The sequence below is a fragment of the Lissotriton helveticus genome, chromosome 2_1, assembly GCF_964261635.1.
Source record: "Lissotriton helveticus chromosome 2_1, aLisHel1.1, whole genome shotgun sequence".
Taxonomy (NCBI): domain Eukaryota; kingdom Metazoa; phylum Chordata; class Amphibia; order Caudata; family Salamandridae; genus Lissotriton; species Lissotriton helveticus.
The window spans coordinates 1,130,258,001-1,130,275,136 of record NC_136059.1 but is presented as its reverse complement, the minus strand read 5'-3'; the positions used below and the strand labels follow the sequence as shown (position 1 = coordinate 1,130,275,136).

Below are 17,136 nucleotides of genomic sequence, written 5' to 3'. Positions count from 1 at the left end.
GTGTGGGCGAGGGATGGAGTGTGGGGCGAGGGATGGAGTGTGGAGCGAGGGATGGCGTGTGATAGAGGGTGTGCGTGTGGGGCGAGGGATGGAGTGTGGGCGATGGATGGCGTGTGGGGCGATGGATGGAGTGTGGGCGAGGGATGGAGTGTGGGCGAGGGATGGAGTGTGGGGCGAGGGATGGCGTGTGGGGCGAGGGAAGGCGTGTGGGGCGAGGGATGGAGTGTGGGGCGAGGGATGGAGTGTGGAGCGAGGGATGGCGTGTGATAGAGGGTGTGCGTGTGGGGCGAGGGATGGAGTGTGATAGAGGGTGTGCGTGTGGGGCGAGGGATGGCGTGTGGGGCGAGGGATGGCGTGTGGGGCGAGGGATGGGGTGTGGGCGAGGGATGGAGTGTGGGGCGAGGGATGGAGTGTGGGGCGAGGGATGGAGTGTGGGGCGAGGGATGGAGTGTGGGGCGAGGGATGGAGTGTGGGGCGAGGGACGGAGTGTGGGCGAGGGACGGAGTGTGGGGCGAGGGATGGAGTGTGGGGCGAGGGATGGAGTGTGGGGCGAGGGATGGAGTGTGGGGCGAGGGATGGCGTGTGATAGAGGGTGTGCGTGTGGGGCGAGGGATGGCGTGTGGGGCGAGGGATGGAGTGTGGGCGAGGGATGGAGTGTGGGCGAGGGATGGAGTGTGGGCGAGGGATGGAGTGTGGGGCGAGGGATGGAGTGTGGGGCGAGGGATGGCGTGTGATAGAGGGTGTGCGTGTGGGGCGAGGGATGGCGTGTGGGGCGAGGGATGGAGTGTGGGCGAGGGATGGAGTGTGGGCGAGGGATGGAGTGTGGGCGAGGGATGGAGTGTGGGGCGAGGGATGGAGTGTGGGGCGAGGGATGGAGTGTGGGGCGAGGGATGGAGTGTGGGGCGAGGGACGGAGTGTGGGCGAGGGATGGAGTGTGGGGCGAGGGATGGAGTGTGGGCGAGGGATGGAGTGTGGGGCGAGGGATGGAGTGTGGGGCGAGGGATGGCGTGTGATAGAGGGTGTGCGTGTGGGGCGAGGGATGGCGTGTGGGGCGAGGGATGGAGTGTGGGCGAGGGATGGAGTGTGGGGCGAGGGATGGAGTGTGGGGCGAGGGATGGCGTGTGATAGAGGGTGTGCGTGTGGGGCGAGGGATGGCGTGTGGGGCGAGGGATGGAGTGTGGGCGAGGGATGGAGTGTGGGCGAGGGATGGAGTGTGGGCGAGGGATGGAGTGTGGGGCGAGGGATGGAGTGTGGGGCGAGGGATGGCGTGTGATAGAGGGTGTGCGTGTGGGGCGAGGGATGGCGTGTGGGGCGAGGGATGGAGTGTGGGCGAGGGATGGAGTGTGGGCGAGGGATGGAGTGTGGGCGAGGGATGGAGTGTGGGCGAGGGATGGAGTGTGGGGCGAGGGATGGAGTGTGGGGCGAGGGATGGAGTGTGGGGCGAGGGATGGAGTGTGGGGCGAGGGATGGAGTGTGGGGCGAGGGATGGAGTGTGGGGCGAGACTGTCTCATTGTTTGGGGGCTCGAGGCGAGTTTGGACGATGAAAATGAGCCACAAGCCGCTCAAAGTCACCTACCTACATGTCCATTAGATGGACCGCAAACATGGCAGGAAGCACCACATCTGCTGACACTCGTATAGCCACCATGACCACCATCGCTCCTGCAACACCTGTGGCCACCACATCCACCCCCTCTGCTTCAACACTTGTAATCATCACATCAACCACTTGTGCTATCGACTTCTGTCATTTACCATTGCAGGCACTACTGCTGCTGGGCACACAACTGCTAAAAGCAGAGAAACAGCCCAACACAAGTGCCATATGTCAAAGTTGCTATTACCCCTGCCTCAGATGCCACCCCATCCTGAGTGAGTACATCTACTCTCACAAATCTGCTTTTGACAGCCCCAGTCATAGGCTCCCATCCGCCCGGGACTGGCGAAGAAAGGTTAAGTGACACCCAGGCTAGGGTTTCGCTTTAAAGACGCCTTACTGCTTTTAAAATGTTCCTGTATTAACTTGGCCTCTTGCTTTCAATTTAGTGCCCGTGCGCGGGCGGGTTCAGAGCTCCGCTGTGTAATGGCGGGGGGCTACGGCGTCTCAGAAGGGCGGGCAGTCACAGCGCCGTGAGGAATGTTAAAGCTGAAAGATAGACTCTATCAAAGAGTGTCACTTTGTTCTCTCGAGATTGCCAACTGAGCTGTCAAAACCGAATATATGATTATACCACGATTTCAGTTACCACGCATGGCTTTACCACGCGAATTTTACCTCGCAAGTGGCTTTACCACGCTGGTATTTACAACGTAGCATTTTACTACGCGTTGCAACGTCTTACCTTCACGTCTTTCTCCACGAGCCCTTACTTCCATCCTCCTTTGAAACAAGCGTCAAAACACGTATACCAAAATAAAAAAAGGACTGCTTTTTTGACGTACACGGCCCGTCTTTGGGGGAGGCTCTTTCCTCTTTCTTTTAAATTTATGTTAGTTTTTTTGTTAAAGTAACCTGCTTGTTATTTTTGGGGGGGGAGACCCCCCCCAGCCCCCCTCCGAGCCCCCCCTCCCTCTGCCCCCCCATGCCCACGCAGATCGACTTGAAGGAATACCACGTCTCCCCCCTAACCCGTGGTAAAGACGTCGTGGAAGGTACCCTGCGTGGAAGGCACCCTGCGTGGTAAGTGTCACGTGTTAAACGTGAGTAGTGGTAATGCCTTCGTGGTAAATGATGTTTCCCGTCAAAACCTGGATTTGTCACATTTTTCTATTTAAAAACTTTTTGTGTTTCTGCCAGTCTCATGGTGCAATTTTACTCATGGCATTACAATGGTAAATAAACGTGGAATGGAATGGATTTCTTCACGGCTCTGAACCGATTACATTCATTCACCGGAGCAGAGTTCCGCCAGCAGTAAAAACATCGCCTGTCAATGTTCCCGTCGATCAAAGCTATACACTGAATGGGACCACAGAGCTTTTCATCCTCTCTGCATCCCTGTATGAAATCCGACCTGTTCACAGTGGCATAACAAGTGTGTCATTGGTCCTAATGCAAGTACTGAAAACAGACCCATTCCCTATGGCTGGGTAGAAAAAGGCACCCATAAATGTGGTGCAGTGCACCAGTACGCCTGTCGGCCCGGTGCCACTGCTCCTGCTGTACCTCCTTGCAATGTGTGCGCCAACGCCAATGACAGCACTTGAAAGGTTGTCAAAAAGCACCATTTTCCCCGTGCATAATGTTGGCATGTCAATCTTGCCGATATCTACCATGGGAAAAGGCCCAGAAACTAACGGAACGTGCTTATTTTCGTGCAGTAAGATTCAAAACCAGGATGTTATGCCCAGATTTCCTGGATGCAGATTGTTACTGGAGTTACTTGTCGAATCCAATAAACAATCTCTAGACTAGAGTATCTGATGTAATCAGTAACTCCTAATCAGGGTCTTTGTGTGGGGTGCAACTGGTGCATCCGAAATGTTCTGCATACAGTATAGGAGCACATGATGGGAAGCTTGCATTGAGGAAAAGCCATTGTACCGACCTAGTTGATGCTCTCAGCTGCCACTTTTGGGGTGTTGGCCGTTCACTTCCTCTTCACAGACGCCCCCCTCTTCTCAGATTGCCTGCTTCTTCTCTCTTGCAGGGACGTGGTGGAAGCGCTGCTGAGGAACGATGCAATAACGAACGTGGGGGACTGCAAGGGCTGCTACCCGCTTCACCTCGCTGCCTGGAAGGGAGACGCCCAGATTGTCAAGCTTCTCATCCACCAGGGACCCTCGCATACCAAAGTCAACGAGCAGGTGGGGCGCTCTCCTCACGCATATAACAGACTCCGAGTGAAGAGTGTGCCCAGTAGGTGGAGTGAAAAGGTATGGTGCTGGCCCTAAAGAATCTAGAAGGTTTTCATTTGGTACATCTGATGGAACTCTGAGTCAGAGGTCGTTCGTTGCCTGTTAGACGTCAGTTTTCACTGTTTGGCAGCCGTCTATGAATTTGTTCAAACGTGCAAGTTCCAAATTTAATTGGCCATTATAAAAGTCTAATTACCTCGTAATAATGGCTCAGTGTTAAAGTGCTCCAGCCCACATTTTATGTAACGAAATATCATTTTTTGTAACCCGGGTATCAGTCTGGCCAACGGCCTCCTGGAGGAAGATTGGAGGCTCGTTTAACCCTCTTACCTTTCCAGCCGCCATTACATCTTGTGGCGTGTTTCTGCCAGGTAGTGCCATGTCCAGCCGCCCGTACTGTCGGCGGCACACCCGACACCCCTGGGCAGCATGGAACGGACACTTTCCCCCATGGCAGAGAAAAGTGGCGGCAGCAGCACCTCATCCTCGCCTTGCCTGTCAGCCTCAGAGACTCTGAGGGCGGTGTGAAGCCCCAGTCTGTGTCGGACTGCAGCGCAGGGTAATCTGGCTCCGACTTCCGGTTTGGCCGGCAATGCTTCCGGGTCGCCGCAGGCAGCGCGGCGGCCCGCCCTGCACGGGGAAGGGAGGCAGCTTTCGAGGAGGACAGCACCTGGCCGCGAGCGCGTTCTCGTGCGCGTGACCTTAACAAATCGCCGCGCGCGGCCAGTGCTGTCCTCCTGGAAAGCTGACACGCTAACTATAGGTCTTTGGCGAGAGCGAGCTTGAAATGGAGGTAATGCTTCAATTAATTTCAGCCACTAGTAATTACTTGGGGCCAATTCCCAGTCCATCGTTTTTTGCCCCCCACACCACCTTAGTGTGGACCCTGCCAATGCAGAGGCTCACCTGTCTAGGGAGAGCCAAGCCTATGGGGGTGACGCCGGGGCCCGAATACAGGATTGTGGCGTAAGTTGCTGCGGCCATTGGGGAAGGGTCAGTTGTAAGATTGGTTGGCTGGGGAACTGCCCTGGAAGCACTAAAATGTTTCCAGGGGGTGCTCCCAGCAAGGTGGTCAGCCCCGCCCAATAAAAGTTGTAGCGAGGCAGGGGGCAGGTCTCTTCCCCTTGCCGCCTCAGACACAGTATGACCTCGTAACTGCCCCACCCGCATGCCTCCAGCGATGGCACGCTCTGCTGCCACAACTCTGCAGCCACCGACCTCCCCGCATTTTCGTTGAGTGGTGCTCCCGGGAGCTGTACAGGTTAGAGAAATTCCCCGCCCACCATTCCCAGAGCAAAGGGCACCACGGGGATGCATGGTCTATGTGGCTTGGTGGAAAGTGACATAGGTAAGGTTTGTAACCTTGCTTGGTGAAGTAATCTGGGCTTTATGGAAGTCATGTCTAGTCAAGTCATGTCTCAAGTCTAACACACCTTTCTCTTACAGGTGATTGTAGTATGTTGCATTCATGTTTGTGCTTTTCTTTTATAGGGCAGATTCATGTCGTATATATATTTTTTAGCGGGTGAGGTCATGACTGGTGGAACAGTTCGGGTCCATGTGAGTCCCCCTTTTAAACCAAATCAACAGTGGCATCACAAGTAGAAAGAAGGTTGCAATGGCGCGGGGGTTGGGGTGGTTGGTGACACGCGGCCCTTACCTCACACCCACCCACGCATGCGCAGTGGGTGCAAGCTAGCGCAGGCCCTTTGGGGTGAGGAAGATGAGTGTATGGGGGTGCCCATAGGAGGTATCCTGGCTGGCAGACGGCCCTCTGCACAGGCACTCCCGGAATGCAAGATCAGTGGGTGCTGTCCTTCCAAAAGGAGGAGCCCATCCATGCCCAATGTGGTATTGGACAATGGGGTTCTACAAGGAAGGGTCCCTGAACCAGTCATGATCTCTCTCCGAAGATGCTTGTGATAGATGCACAGGAACAATCTTAGTTACGGTTAGGTAACTTCCATTCATTGGTGACTCTGTGAAGGCTAGGACGTAACTGTGTAAGGAAATGTAAAATTGTGGGTTACTGTGCATTGGAAATGATGAAATGTGTTTTCCAAGTTTATATGTTTTAATAAATACAGCCCGGATTTTACAAACCCTAGCCCAAAGAACTGAATGTTGTATTCATGGTTTCTGATGAGGGGCTTTAGGTAGGGGATTTCCTGGATGTACGTTGTTACAACGCATGCTTTTAGCACGCATGCTGTAACAACGCGGTTTTTATAAGGCATTCTTTTACAACACATAACAGAAAGGGGTGTTGGATAGTGAATATTTTAATTTACTATTCCAACACCAGTCCCCGTTGACACTAGGCAAGGTGTTGGATAGTAAATTAAAAGTATTTCCTATCCTTGAGCGCCCCCCAGAGTCATGCGTTGTAATAGAATGCGACTTAAAGACCGTGTTGTAATAGCACTGCGTGCTAAAAGTTGCGTCGTAAACGACGTTCCCCGGATTTTCTCAAGGGACACCTGCCCCAACCCGCCCTCAATGCAAATCAGTTGACCCTGCTCCAGTGTGAACCGTCGAGCACGAACTGCTAGGTGAAGTCCTTCCTGAACTGGAACATAAGTAACCCCGGAACGGGTTTGCCCTAGTAAAAGCTCAACAGCCAGGAATATCTTGGTTCTAGTGCCATAGTCTCCCACGAGGCCCACGTATGGGCATACCCATCCCATTTAGGGTGACACACTAAAGTATAAAAAAAAAAAGAATGCTAGAATTCATCTCATCCACTAATAATAACTTGCATGTTGAAAGTACCGCAAAGCAGCCCTGCATACATTGTTCACAAAGGACTTGGGCTCAAATACATCTCTAAAATAGTGGCAGTTAAGCCGTTACTAGGTTGGGCAAAAGTCTGGACAAATGAAGAGGCTGGCTTCAGTAGAAGGGTTTTCCAGGATTGTCTTTCGCTCGCACATTGGCTCAAGATTCCCTGGTTAAAATATGTGAAGGACTCTCTTTCGAGACTAGGACGTGTAGAACTCTTCCTAAACCCTGATAATTCGAGAACCCAGGATAAGGCACTCATTAAAGACCTGCATTTTAAGTATGCTATGGGGCATCGGAGGCTATACAACTCTCCAAGCCCACGGTGAGAGAATATGTATTAGTGAAATCAACACATGGAATAGAACCTCACTTAGGGGCCGATTAGGATGGCGGACGGACCCCAGAGGAGGAGGGACCGTCCGCAGGGGCAGCAGCGGTCCCTCCCTGCAAATTAGGATGTAACCGCCACCCTGGCTGTCACATTCTGTATGTTTTAACATTGCGGCGGGTGCTGCTTGAAGCAGCACCCGCCGCAATGTTAAAACTGCATGTATAGCATTTACAGGCACAAAGCTGCAGGCACTCTGCGGTGCCTGCTGCTTTGTTCATGTAAAAGCAGGGGGGTACCATAGGTACCCCCTGTGCAACCCCCCACCCCCTGACACCCTGGGGGCCCGCAACGGGCCCCCAAACCGAAAAGACCACATGCTTTTCCACGGCGGAAAAGCCACCGTGGAAAAGCATGTTTACGCATGCATCCTAATATGGCTGGCGGTGTCTGATAGACACCGCCACCATATTAGAGCTTTTCCGCCGCGGGACCGCGGCGGAAAAGCTGCGGACAGGCTTTCTGACCCCCCTGCCATCCTAATCTGGCGGGGGGTCTTGTGACTCACCGCAGCGGTGAATCGGCATCCTCCGGGCCGGCGGTGGCTTCTGCCAGCCCGGAGGACGCGGATTCACCGCAATCATAATCGGGCCCTAAATGTTTACAATCAGCTCACACAACACATTTTTACTCACGCATTTTAGATTAAACTTATTTCATTATTTATTGCCCGTTCCTGAGGGTTTTACATTGAACATAGAAGATAAAGGACCCTGTGGCTGCAACAATAGGTCTCCACAGGATACCCTACACTTCGTCCTACTCTGCCCGTTTTATGCATATCCTAGAAAAATTTATCTGAAGGGCCTTTTTAAAAGATCAAGTTTTAGACAAGCATGTGTAGCCTTGTGTTTTTAAAATTGTCGTCAGATGTTTTTACACTTTTCTGTATTTCTAATTTCTTAAGAGCTACTCTAAAGTTAAGAAATACGAAGGGGATCTGAACCCTAGAGAAATGTTTGCGTCTTTGCACTATGACTTGCTGCTGTATAAGTTTTAACGGATTATTACAAATAATAATTTTATATTATAATCAGAATGGGTTGGAGTGGATGATATATGATAATTTGTGAGATGGGGGATAACGAAAGTGTACATACATTATCTTTGTTTGGTATGTGGTAACCTTTCGAGAGTTTTTTTGTTTACCTGATGGTTTATTTTATAAAAATACATGTATCTTTTATGGTATTATTTATATGCCGAATAAAGATTGTTATTATTATTATTATAACTTACTTGGAGCACATCCCACTCCATCTTTATTTTTGGAACCAGTCGGAGGCAAATCAGTCCGGACCCTGCTCCAGTGGGAACAGTCCAGCCCAAATTACCAGGCCAGGTCTTCCCGGAACTGAAACACAAGCAACCCAGGACCAGTTTCCGCCCTAGTTAGTGCTCATCAGCCATGTATAGCATGGTTCCAGTGACAAAGTGTACAAGGGACCCACGTCTTGGCATACTCATCCCATTTAGGATGACACACTAAAGTATACAAAAAAAATAATGGATGGAATGCTTGAATTAATCTCAGCCACTGTTAATTACTCGGGCCACATCGAAATCCATTTTTATTTTACACACTGTGCCACCTCAGCTTGGACCAAGCCATATGCAAATCAGTCTTGACCCTGCTCCAGTGGGAAAATATACAGCCTGAACTGCCAGGCCAGGTCCTCCTTGAACTGGAACACAAGCAACTCAGCACTTTTTATATACTTTAAAGTGGTGTGTACCAGCACTTATTTTTGGGGACCAGGACATATATTTCACGTTATCAGATTTTAATACATAATAACAAAAAATCAGAAAACTGAGCTAGAAGGAGGAAGGGAAAGAAAACCAGTAACAAAGGGAGAAATCGGGGATTAAAAAGTCTTGCAAGATAAAGAGTTAGGAATTGTGTGGTGGTGGAAGAAAGAGGCTTAAGGTGAAACCAAGACTAGACAGCCCTAAAATCCCAGTAGTGACTCCCAAAAAATCTTTTGGGCTTTGAAGTTATTTTATTACAAATTAGGCACTGCATACGCATATTTTATATCATATACTTTTTTGGGAGCAAGTAACATTTCATGATAAATACCAACTTTATTCATTTTTTTAAAATACGGCGGGGCTGTAAAGCATTTACATCCAATGCACCTGGAGCCTTTCCAAGTAAGTGTCCACTGATGCAAACACAAGCCACTTGACTTGAGAACTGATGTCAAAGCCTAAGCACGGACAGCGTGCAGCCATCAGACACTGACTGGGGGCAAACGTCGAACAGAAGTGGAAGGAAGATGATTTGTGGGCATGACATCATTTGGCCTGCAGTCAACCAGGAACCGCAAGACTATAAGCAGAAGCAGTTTCTGCGTGGGTCGCTGCATTTTGCAAATTGCCTCTGAAAAGGATGAGTATTTTGTGTTCGAAAGAGAAGAAACCATTTCAACCCAAGAAGAAAGACACACTCTTCATAAGTCGGCCAAAACTCCGATGATATATCTGCACTGTCAGGGAAACAATGGAGAGGTCAGGTTTGCCCTTACAGTTTCCAGCTTCAGGGGATGCTTTTTACCACAGGAGACAGCATTGGACAAGAAAACAGAACCTTCTTTTAGGCCTGAAACATGGATGGATAATGAACACAGCGAAGATAGGGCTTGTAGGCGTTTCTTAACAACAAGCCTCAGGACGAGCATCACTGGCTATTTAAAACTCAGATGTTCGTGTTATTTTAAAGTTTGCTAGGCCTTTGGATAATGTGCATTTGCAACCTTGTCACAGTATTATATCTCATTTTCCTCAGAATCAATTTTACTGCTAAAAGTTACGTCAAACAATGTAAAACAGCATCTACCTGTGTCACTTTGTGTGTCACTTTGGGACGTTGTAAATAGTTCAAAGTACTGTAAAACGACACTGAGACAAAAGAAGTGTCTCTCAATGGAAACTAGATAAGATTATACGAATATCTGGATCAAATATAAAACCAACAATTTACAAAGGCGATCATCGGTGGTACCCCCTCCACAATTTGAATACAGAAACACATCCTGTGGGCCCACTCAACAAACAGCAACATTACTGATGCGATGACTCGGTGTCGAGAAAGCTAAGACCATGACTACACAATAAAGAACAAGTTATGTAAAAGTGCAACATTGTCATTAAATCGATGGACACTTTATCAAAAGAACATGTTAAACAGTCTTGAACTCACAATTCTGCTTTTGGCTTCGTATTTGAATTTTTGTAGGCTGTCTTAACAGCCAAACACGTCGTTCCCTGGTCTTAAATGTTAGACCATAACTGATATATTAGCAAGGTTTCATTTCGCGCAGACGCCATATTAATGTAATCAGATTGTCAGTGTAATCCCTCAGCTTTCCATCACCTGCCCTGGTGTACGCCTGTGAGAGCGGGTTCGGGGTTGTGCTACGGAAAGGCATGAGTGCACGCCATTCTAGTAGTCTGACAGTCGCCAGTTCCAACCCTTAAATCCAATTATCCAAAATACATGAGCCCCGTCTCCCCTCAGGTGCTCCCGCCGCGTGCACTACTCACCCGCAGATGCAGATCTGGCAAATGCACCTCACCGAGCCGAAAGGTGCTTGCAGTGCTCTACAGGCGGAACTGACTGCTTTCCTGTGAAGACTGCAGGTGGCGCTCTCGGCTTGGCGATCCCGTGTTTTACAGAAGGGCCGGACTGCTTCCGTGGGAAGACTGCAGGTGGCGCTCTCGGCTCGTCGATCCCGTGTTTTAGAGGCGGGCAGGGCTGCTTCCGTGGGAAGACTGCAGGTGGCGCCATCGGCTTGGTGACCCCGTGTTTTAGAGGGGGGCAGGGCTGCTTCCGTAGGAAGACTGCAGGTGGCGCTCTCGGCTCGTCGATCCCGTGTTTTAGAGGCGGGCAGGGCTGCTTCCGTGGGAAGACTGCAGGTGGCGCCATCGGCTTGGTGACCCCGTGTTTTAGAGGCGGGCAGGGCTGCTTCCGTGGGAAGACTGCAGGTGGCGCCCTCGGCTTGTCGGTCCCGCCTGCTCATGGCGCCGTACAGTATGAGTGCGAGGTGCCTGGCCTACAGCGGCGGGCGGCGGTCGAAGCGGAGGTCCACGGTGCCCCTCGCTGGCAGCCCGAGCCGTGGGGGTTCTGCAGGGCGCATTGTAACGGCGGCCCCGCGCCTCGGCTTCCAGCTGCCGGCGGTAACCCAGGAAATGCGTCTGTGACATCACAGGGTCTCGAGCTTCTTTCTGCGAAGAGGCTTCGAAAGGCGCGTGAATAATGGGTGGAAGCTCGGCTTGATGGAAGTCTCTGCAGCCACCTGCGGCCCGGGCTGAAGTGGGCAGCAAGGACGCTTAGGTGAAGACCCTTCGCTGGTGCTTAATTTGACAATAATAATAATGCCAGGTATCCAACAGTTGTCTCAACCCCTGAACCCAGTGGTCTTCAAACTATTTAAGGCTGAGACTGCCATGTGTAAGTAAAAAAAGAAACATTAAAAAGACCATAGCCTACCCCCCCCCCCCAACTTCCCAACCCAAGAATTTTTCACAATCATTCCATTAAATTGGCATTGTTTAAATATGTCTAAAATTATTTAAACGTAGCAGTTAAGTTATTTTACCCCAATTAAAAAAACAGTCAAATATATGATTGCAAAACATCTGTGTTGTATCCTAATGCTCTAATGCTTTACTTTGTTATTATAGCACGTGACCTCGCGTGCATCATTGTTGATTTTTGAAACCTTCCTTTCCTTCCATCTTCTCCTCTGTGCATTCTGGAGTCTTAGACAGTGCAGCTGGAGCAGTTAGAGTGGAAGGAAGGTTAGCCATCCTGTGGATGTTATGGAGTTCCTTTTCCTGTAAATAAAGAAGTTTGTTTGCATCGTTCCTGCGTTTCCCGGCTCTGAAAATTTGGCTACGAACTTTAAGGAACACCTTGATCCAGCGGTAACCAGTTTTCAAGAATTTCTGCCTTCTCGTTTGTTTTGGAATTCGAAATCCTGTCTTTCGTTCGTTTTTGGGTTTTCAACTTTTGCTGAACATCCACAGAAGACTTTTCCTCTCACCTGGTAAGCCTTCAAATTGTTTGCGCTGAATTTATGAGGATCTTAGCATTTCCTCGTTCATGCATCTTTTGAAAAGTTTATAGCATACCATAGTGCGCACCCAGCATTCTTCACACGGAGCATTCCGCCTCTGGACACGATGCGCACAGCGTCCTCAGCTGTGCAGTTCTGATGTAATTCCCAGCCTGCATTAGGATTACGTGCAGACGTTTTGACGTCATCACACGCCGTTTGGGTGACATCTTTGAATCAAAAATTTGCTAGCATTCGCACCAAGAATTTTCAATTCTATTAAGGACACGGAGGCGAGGATTATACTTCTCATTTCTTTACTGCAAAACACAGCAGCCAATAAAAACATGCAATTTAGAATAAAGACAACTACATTGCCCATGATGCACATATACAAGCCACGCCTCCATAGTCCATAATAACCTCCTGCGTGGTCCCATCATCCTCTTTCTTTGTAGAGAACACAAGTCCAAACATCAACATGAATAAGTCCCAAAACCTCCTCCAACGTGGAAAAATAAACTGAAGTCTTCAGGTGCAAACTCTCGCCATCCATCGTCTTCTACACAGATTTCTTATCTGATCCTGAAATAAAGGAAATAACATCCGTAACCACTGTATAGTCCAATCATGTCATAACATGAAAACATGGGCGGGTAGGCATTAATAATAAAGCCGGGTGGGATAATCCTCGCCTCCGTGTCCTTAATAGAATTGAAAATTCTTGGCGCGAATGCTAGCAAATTTTTGATTCTATTACAGGACCGGAGGCTTCAGATTATGCTAGTTTAAAGCTGTCCAAACACCACAGAAGTAATATCCCCCACCGGCTTATAATAAAACGTTTTAAAGGTTGACTCTGAGGACCAATCTGCGCAACGCATCTGCGCAACGCATAATGTTCTGAATGTTAGAACCCAACATGTATGATATCGAGGCCATAGCTCCTCTAACAGAATGTGCACCAAACATTTGTATGTCAACACCAGCTTCCTGCATTATGAATCTGAGTCATCTGGCAATGGTGGCAGCCACCACAGGTTTGTACGGTTTCTGCAGTGCAATTATCAATTGGGAGCAATTTTGAGGTCTCAATGCCCTTGTACTCTCTTCATATGCCCTTAAACAATTCACTACACATAATTTCTCATTTTCTGGGAAGCATTATAATCAATATGACGAGACATTGTCTTGGTAAGTCCTGTAATAGTGAAAGAAACCCCTACTGGGGTAAACACTCTACCTGTAACGCCGAGTGCTCTCACGTCTGAGGAACGTCTGCACGCCCACAGACACAACAACATAGCCAATTTGGCAGAGAGCTGTTTCCTAGAAAGGACACTATTAACAGGCCAGCGGTTGAACAAGGAAATAACTCAGGACACGTCCCAAAGACCCATATATTTGGGTTTAGGAGGATTAGCAACCCTAATTCCTTTGAGCAGTTTGCACACAACCGGATGCATGCCCACTCCAGCGCATGCCCTGCCGAAATGGCAGATCGGAAATTGTTGACTGAGCGATAAGCCAGTCCCTCCGCAGCTTTATCCGACAGGAAGTTTAGCACTTGGGAAAGCTCCGACCCCACGGGATCCAAATGTCGTTCCAAGCACCAATCCACCCAGTTCTTCCAGGACGAGGAATAACGTTTCCTGGTGGAAGGTGCCTAGGCTTGCTTGATAAATTCAGAAGCCTTGTCTGAAACTCCTGGCATGTGCCACTGTTCCCTGAAAGCCTCCATGCCATCAGAGTGAGTCGTCCTTCCAATATCATTGGATGCCGCTCCTGATGAGGGCCCAGCAACAACGAGTTCGACTCGGGGAGCAACCTGGGGAGGTCACAGCTCCATTGAAGTAACATCGGAGACCACGGTTGGGATGTTCACCATGGCGTCACTAGGATATTTCTGCCTGTTGCCTGATCACCTGTGACATCACCCTGGGGATCAGTAGGAACGGGGGAAACGCATACTGAATCGCGCCCGACCAATCCTGTAGGAAGGCATCGGTCGCCTGAGCCATTGGGTCTGGCCTCCAGCTGAAAAACCGGGGTATCTGGCAAGTGAGTCTGGAAGCGAAAAGGTCCGTCTGAAACGGACCCCATATTTTCTGAAGCCATTGGAAGACCTCGGGAAGCAACATCCAGTCGCTGAAGTCCCTGAGGTGTCTGGAATTCCAATCCGCCACCTGATTGGACTGTCCCGGAATGTACTCCACAATCACCGAAATCTGGTAAAAATCTTTGGCTATCTCGACAAATAGAGACGATCTCGTTCCGCCCAACTTGTTGATATACCTCACTGCGGTTTGAGAACCGAAGATTGCTCTGCCGTTCCAGGCATCTACGTGACCCAGCCACCACTGCAGTTCGGTCCTGACTTCTTGAGACAGTGGAATGGCATCCGGGTATGACAACCTTTTCTGAATGTGTCTGATCTTCAGACGTTAAAGGGCCCTGTAATGAAGAGGGCCCGGAAATATGGCTTGAATCGATGAGGCCAAGATCCCTACTACCCTGGTAATGGCCCGGAGTGAGACTGTCTGCCTGCTCAGCAGCGCCAGAACCTCTTTCTTTAGATCTCTCAGTTTCGCCTTGGGAAGACACAGCTGAACAGACCTGGAATCTATCGTGAACCCGAGGAAGTCTATCAATTGCGTCGGGTGAACCACCGACTTTGCCAGGTTGATCACAAACCCCAAGCTCTGAAGCAGCGTTGTCGTGAGGTTCAGATGCTGTAAGAGGATGACTTGGCTCTGCGCCATGATCAGAATATCGTCCAAGTATATTATCAGTCTTACCCCTCGCTCCCGTAGGTGATCGACCACCGGTTTCATCACCTTGGTGAAGCACCAAGGAGCTGATGAGAGCCCGAAAGGAAGGGCCAAATTCATACCATCGGCCATCCCACCGGAATTGGTGGAATCGGCGATGCGGTCGGAAAATTGGAATGGAGAGGTAGGCGTCCTTGAGGTCCAACCTGACCATCCAGTCCTCTCTCTGCAATAAGTCTGCTAAAAGATGGATCCCCTCCACCTTGAAGTGAATGTAGGTGAGAAACTGATTGAAATCTTTGTGGTTCAGAACAAGCCTGTTCCCACCTCCCTTCTTCTGCACAAGAAAGATGTTGCTGCAGAAACCGTGAGGCCCCTCGTTGCACTGTGCTATCGCGTTTTCTGCAGCAACCCTGCAATTTCCTCGTCTATAGAACTGCGATCTTGTAGGGAAAAATGGAGACTCGCGGGGGGAGCGTTCTGAAAAGGAGGAGAATAAAATTCTAAATGAAAACCCATGACGGTTTGCAACACCCACGCGTCCTGAGTCACCTGCTGCCACTGCAGCAGACAGTGTTGAGTACGACCCCCCAAAGGAAGATGAGAGTGATCTGTGACACTCACCTGAGGACTGCTGGGCCTTGAAGTTCGCCCTGTTATTGCCGGTCTGGAATCGTCCCCTGTTGAATCTTCGGCGCAATGGGTTAAAGGTACCTCCACGAGTGGAGTCCCAGTCCCCTCGGCCGCAACCAAAGTTGCCTCTCTGGGAGCCTTGCTGGAAACCGCTGCCTGACGAGCGGCCCCTGCCTCGTCCGGCCCGATTAAAAACACCCTGCTGGAAGACCCTCTTTATTCCAGTCTGCGCTTTGTCCGGTGATGTAAACGTGCCTACGTACTTTGAAACGTCTTTAACAAAGCGCTCCCCGAAGAGCTGTCCGCCCGCCAAGGGACCAGGTTCGGCGTCCGCCAACTCCGTGAGATAACTGTCCATTCTTATGAGCAACGATTTGCGTCTTTCCGCAGAAATCGCACAATTAGCTTTGCCAATGAGGCATATGGCCCGGTGGGTCCAGCCCGCCAGAATATCAGGGTCAATTGGAGCAGCGCTTTCCTTGGCCGCCAAGGCCATTTCCAAGATTTCGGCCAACGGGCCCACCACGTCAAGCATCTTATCTTGGCAGCCGCGCCAAGCGCAGTCGATGCCACGTTTGGGATCCTGGGAGAATTTCTTTAGGAATGTTAGTAGGCTCGCGTCTATTTCAGGCGTCTCAGCCATTTTGTCTGGCAGCGTGGGCATTCGGACCGTAGTAGATTGCGCACCTCCCGTGAAAACCCTTTCTGAAGATTCTCATGTAAGTAGTCAGAAACCGCAGGAGGCGGTGCCCAGTCAGAGGATCGGGGGTGCATGATGTCAGAAGGGTCGAATGTAAAAGGAGTGTTCGGGGGCTCGGCAGCCAACGGAAGTGAAGTTTTCGCCTTCTTTGGAGGGGAAGGCTCCTCCGAGGTGTCGGTATCGGTGTCTGTGCCCGTCGTGGTAGAATCCGTGTCGGTATAAGCTGTTAGCTTAGCCTTGGCCTTAACCCCCGAGTAAGAATGGTCAACTGCCCCACTGCCGGGCAGCATTGACATCGCCTGGGCAAGTGGCCATTGTTTAGCGTTAACCGTGCCCTGACCCGAAGTCGAAGCCTCTGACTTCCTCTTTTGAGGCCGCATGCCATTGCCATGTCGCTTAGCGAAACCCTCCAGTTGCTTTCTAATAGGTCGCAGGGCAGCCGCCAGGGCCTGCTGGACAGTCTGGGGAAACGTCGTCTCCATTGCTCTACTAACGGAGGACTGGACCGAGGCGTCCAGTGCCTTCACCAGGTTATCTTCTAGGACAGCCTCCTGCTGTCCGTCATACACCTCCTCCTCATCATCATTTTCATTGGGGTATTTAACCCAATCTTCCATAATCCAGGTTGACTGAAGGATATTATACAAGTAATCTTATAATTTAATGCTGAGACAGCAATAAGCAAAGCCACCAGGAGGTGTAATGGGGGGGGGGGGGGGGTCAGCCCACAAGCACACCAGCAGAACTGTCAATGTATTAATATAACCCCCTCAGCAAAGCTGTAGTCAGAGAGGTCAGAGACCAGGGCCAATAATGAATGTATACAGAGCGTGTGCTCACTCTTCTGGCCAGTATTTTACAACCTGGTACAGGCGATCCTAAGCAGAGCGGCAAAACCGATCCAAAATGCGTTTTTGAAACTGTCGGGGAATCGCGCT

At 50.3% G+C, this 17,136-nt stretch overlaps 1 protein-coding gene across 2 annotated transcripts in view; it reads right to left on the bottom strand.

Annotated features, from left to right (window-relative positions):
* The window catches only part of SAXO1 (stabilizer of axonemal microtubules 1), a 214,118-nt gene extending 201,841 nt beyond the window's left edge, over nt 1–12,277 (bottom strand). Inside the window, exon 1 of one of the 2 annotated variants that reach the window (XM_078675972.1) lies at nt 12,171–12,277. In XM_078675972.1, coding sequence (XP_078532098.1) covers nt 12,171–12,205 — 35 coding nt within the window. In that variant the 5' untranslated portion in view covers nt 12,206–12,277. Of the gene's footprint in view, nt 1–10,580; nt 11,216–12,170 lie in introns of those variants that run through there. The other variant, XM_078675971.1, reaches the window with a different exon arrangement.
* Nucleotides 12,278–17,136: the final 4,859 nt, after the last annotated feature.